This window comes from Oncorhynchus keta, unplaced genomic scaffold (genome assembly GCF_023373465.1).
Source record: "Oncorhynchus keta strain PuntledgeMale-10-30-2019 unplaced genomic scaffold, Oket_V2 Un_contig_14664_pilon_pilon, whole genome shotgun sequence".
NCBI lineage: Eukaryota > Metazoa > Chordata > Actinopteri > Salmoniformes > Salmonidae > Oncorhynchus > Oncorhynchus keta.
The window spans coordinates 47501-52500 of NW_026278872.1; the positions used below are offsets into that span (position 1 = coordinate 47501).

General features: G+C 41.1%; 1 protein-coding gene across 1 annotated transcript in view; it reads left to right on the plus strand.

Moving 5' to 3' along the window:
- LOC118380377 (coiled-coil domain-containing protein 146-like) overlaps positions 1-5000 on the plus strand; it is a 93885-nt gene that overhangs the window by 46942 nt on the left and 41943 nt on the right. The window contains 1 exon segment of the mRNA XM_052501898.1: positions 1398-1486. Within this exon segment, the coding sequence (XP_052357858.1) occupies positions 1398-1486 (89 nt within the window).

A 5000-nucleotide genomic window follows, 5' to 3' on the forward strand; every position in this document is an offset into this window, starting at 1 on the left:
AACAAACAACCTGAGATAACACACAACATGAGATAACACACAACATGAGATAACACACAACATGAGATAACACACAACATGAGATAACACACAACATGAAATAACATACAACATGAGATAACACACAACATGAGATAACATACAACATGAGATAACACACAACATGAGATAAACACACAATATGAAATAACACACAACATGAAATAACACACAACATGAGATAACACACAACATGAGATAACACACAACATGAGATAACACACAACATAAAATAACAAACAACCTGAGATAACACACAACATGAGATAACACACAACATGAGATAACACACAACATGAGATAACACACAACATGAAATAACATACAACATGAGATAACACAGAACATGAGATAACACACAACATGAGATAACACACAACATGAAATAACATACAACATGAGATAACAAACAACCTGAGATAACATACAACATGAGATAACACACAACATGAGATAACACACAACATGAGATAACACACAACATGAAATAACATACAACATGAAATAACATACAACATGAGATAACACAGAACATGAGTGGTCCTTCTGTAGCTCAGTTGGTAGAGCATGGCGCTTGTAACGCCAGGGTAGTGGGTTCGACATGAGATAACACACAACTGTAAGAATGATAAAATGATAAATGGCAACATGAGATAACACACAACATGAGATCACAAAACAAACACACAACATGAGATAACACACAACATGAGATAACATACAACATGAGATAACACACAACATGAGATAACACACAACATGAAATAACACACAACATGAAATAACACACAACATGAGATAACACACAACATGAGATAACACACAACATGAGATAACACACAACATGAAATAACACACAACATGAAATAACACACAACATGAAATAACAAACAACTGAGATAACACACAACATGAAATAACATACAACCTGAGATAACACACAACAGTCTGAGTTAAGTAACACACACATGAAATAACACACAAATGAAATAACACACAACAGGTAAACACCAACATGAAATAACAACAACCAGATAACACACACAGTCGTAACATGCCTGAGGTAACAGGCCTGAGGTAACAGGCCTGAGGTAACAGACCTGAGGTAACAGACCTGAGGTAACAGACCTGAGGTAACAGGCCTTTGCTGCAATCATTTACTACAGCTACAGTAATAACTTACAGTGTAGCTTCAGCATGACTCTGGTAATGGTTTCCATAGTGACATGTTGATGTTCTCAACAAAACAACGAAACACACGAGCTCAGACTAACTTTCTTGCACTTTGGGGAAAGTTGACTCATCAGCTTTTACTAAGAAGATAAGAAAGATCATGTATTATTTTAATGTATCAACAGCAAAGATATCATCGCATCAAGCAAGAGCTGAGAGGCAAGAGTCTGGTGATCCATGAACTCAAGAAGCAGAACCAGGAGGTCCAGTCCAGGTAGCTCTCACTGCTGAATGAAGACCTTAACGCCTAGCCTTAACCCTTAACCTGTAACCTTAACGCCTTAACCCTTACCTGTAACCTTAACACACCTTAACCCTTACCTGTAACCTTAACGCCTTAACCCTTACCTGTAACCTTACCACCTAGCCTTAACCTGTAACCTTAACGCCTTAACCCTTAACCTGTAACCTTAACGCCTAGCCTTAACCCTTAACCTGTAACCTTAACGCCTAGCCTTAACCCTTAACCTGTAACCTTAACGCCTAGCCTTAACCCTTAACCTGTAACCTTAACGACGAGCCTTAACCCTTAACCTGTAACCTTAACGCCTTAACCCTTAACCTGTAACCTTAACGACAAGCCTTAACCCTTAACCTGTAACCTGTAACGTCTTAACCCTTACCTGTAACCTTAACACCTAGCCTTAACCTGTAACCTGAAACCTTAACGCCTTAACCCTTAACCTGTAACCTTAACGCCTAGCCTTAACCTGTAACCTTAACGCCTAGCCTTAACCCTTATCTGTAACCTTAACGCCTAGCCTTAACCCTTAACCTGTAACCTTAACACCAAGCCTTAACCTGTAACCTTAACACCTTAACCTTTAACCTGTAACCTTAACACCTAGCATTAACCCTTAACCTGTAACCTTAACGCCTAACCTTAACCTGTAACCTTAACGCCTTAACCCTTAACCTGTAACCTTAACACCTAGCCTTAATCTGTAACCTTAATGCCTTAACCCTTAACCTGTAACCTTAACGCCTGAACCCAAAACCTGTAACCTTAACGCCTAGCCTTAACCCTTACCTGTAACCTTAACACCTAGCCTTAACCTGTAACCTGTAACCTTAACGCCTTAACCCTTAACCTGTAACCTTAACCTAGTAACCTGTAACCACCTTAAGCCTTAACCCTTAACCTGTAACCTTAACTAGCCTTAACCCTTAACCTGTAACCTTAAACCTGTAACCTGTTACCTAACCTTAACCTTTACCTAGCCTTAACCTGTAACCTTAACGCCTAGCCTTAACCCTTCTCCTGTATCCTTAACGCCTAACCTTAACCCTTACCTGTAACCTTAACGCCTAGCCTTAACCCTTAACCTGTAACCTTAACACCAAGCCTTAACCCTTACCTGTAACCTTAACGCCTAGCCTTAACCTGTAACCTTAACGCCTTAACCTTTAACCTGTACCCTTAACACCTAGCCTTAACCCTAACCTGTAACCTTAACGCCTTAACCCTTAATCTGTAACCTTAACGCCTAGCCTTAACCTGTAACCTTAACGCCTTAACCCTAACTTGTAACCTTAACGCCTTAACCCAAAACCTGTAACCTTAACGCCTAGCCTTAACCCTTACCTGTAACCTTAACGCCTAGCCTTAACCTGTAACCTTAAAGCCTTAACCCTTAAACTGTAACCTTAACACCAAGCCTTAACCTGTAACCTTAACCCCTTAACCTGTAACCTTAACGCCTTAACCCTTAACCTGTAACCTTAATGACTAGCCTTAACCTGTAACCTGTAACCTTAACGCCTTAACCCTTAACCTGTAACCTTAACGCCTTAACCTGTAACCTTAACGACTAGCCTTAACCCTTAACCTGTAACCTTAAAGCCTTAACCTGTAACCTTAACGCCTTAACCCTTAACCTGTAACCTTAACGCCTAGCCTTAACCTGTAACCTTAACACCTAGCCTTAACCCTTCTCCTGTAACCTTAACGCCTAGCCTTAACCCTTACCTGTAACCTTAATGCCGAGCCTTAACCCTTAACCTGTAACCTTAACACCAAGCCTTAACCCTTACCTGTAACCTTAACGCCTAGCCTTAACCTGTAACCTTAACGCCTTAACCTTTAACCTGTAACCTTAACACCTAGCCTTAACCCTTAACCTGTAACCTTAATGCCTTAACCCTTAACCTGTAACCTTAACACCGAGCCTTAACCTGTAACCTTAACGCCTTAACCCTTAACCTGTAACCTTAATGCCTTAACCCTTAACCTGTAACCTTAACGCCTAGCCTTAACCCTTACATGTAACCTTAACGCCTAGCCTTAACCTGTAACCTTAAAGCCTTAACCCTTAAACTGTAACCTTAACACCTAGCCTTAACCTGTAACCTTAACCCCTTAACCCTTAACCTGTAACCTTAACGCCTAGCCTTAACCATTAACCTGTAACCTGAAAACCTAGCCTTAACCTGAAAACCTGTAACCTTAACGCCAAGCCTTAAACTGTAACCTGTAACCTTAACGCCTAGCCTTATCCTGTAACCTGTAACTTAACGCCTAGCCATAACCCTTACCTGTAACCATAACGCCTAGCCTTAACCTGTAACCTTAACGCCTTAACCTTTAACCTGTAACCTTAACACCGAGCCTTAACCCTTACCTGTAACCTTAACGCCACCCTTAACCTGTAACCTTAACACCTAGCCTTAACCCTTAACCTGTAACCTTATTGCCTAGCCTTAACCCCTAACCTGTAACCTTAACACCTAGCCTTAACCCTTAACCTGTAACCTTAACGCCTTAACCCCTAACTTGTAACCTTAACACCTAGCCTTAACCCCTAACCTATAACCTTAACACCTAGCCTTAACCCCTAACCTGTAACCTTAGCACCTAGCCTTAACCCTTAACCTGTAACCTTAAAGCCTTAACCCTTAACCTGTAAACTTAACACCTAGCCTTAACCCTTAACCTTAACGCCTAGCCTTAACCTGTAACCTTAACGCCTTAACCCTTAACCTGTAACCTTAACACCTAGCCTTAACCTGTAACCTTAATGCCTAGCCTTAACTCTTACCTGTAACCTTAACGCCTAGCCTTAACCTGTAACCTTAACGCCTAGCCTTAACCCTTACCTGTAACCTTAACGCCTAGCCTTAACCCTTAACCTGTAACCTTAACACCTAGCCTTAACCCTTAACCTGTAACCTTAACGCCTTAACCCCTAACCTGTAACCTTAACACCTAGCTAACCTAGTTTACTTTTGTTTCTTCATAACAAATTGGAATTTGTTAGGAAGAAAATTGTGTAATGGATACGGAATGTGTTATGAAGAAGGAAATTGTGTGCCTGTCACGTATGTCGAGTAAGTAATTTGTGTGTATTTCATGATAATCTGTGATAGTGTGTTGACGACCTATGAGTGACTGCAGCTGCTCCAGAATTAGGTCATTTGATACCCAGGAATTTAACCAAGCGTGTTGAAATCAGTATCCCAGAGTACGATTGGTACCACGCAGTGTCTTTAAATAAGGACCAGTTCAGACATACCTGGAAAATAACGTGTCTGGGTGACTAAGGATTTGAATGCCTAACTTGATTAATTTCGGTATTTCCTCTGTGCCAACTCTCTCTCTGTCTCTCGCCCTGTGTCTTTCTCGCTCTTTCTCTCGCTCTCTCTCTCTCCTTCTCTCTCTCTCTCCTCTCTCTCTCTCTCTCCTCTCTCTCTCTTCTCTCTCTCTCTCTCTCTCTCTCTCTCTCTCTCTC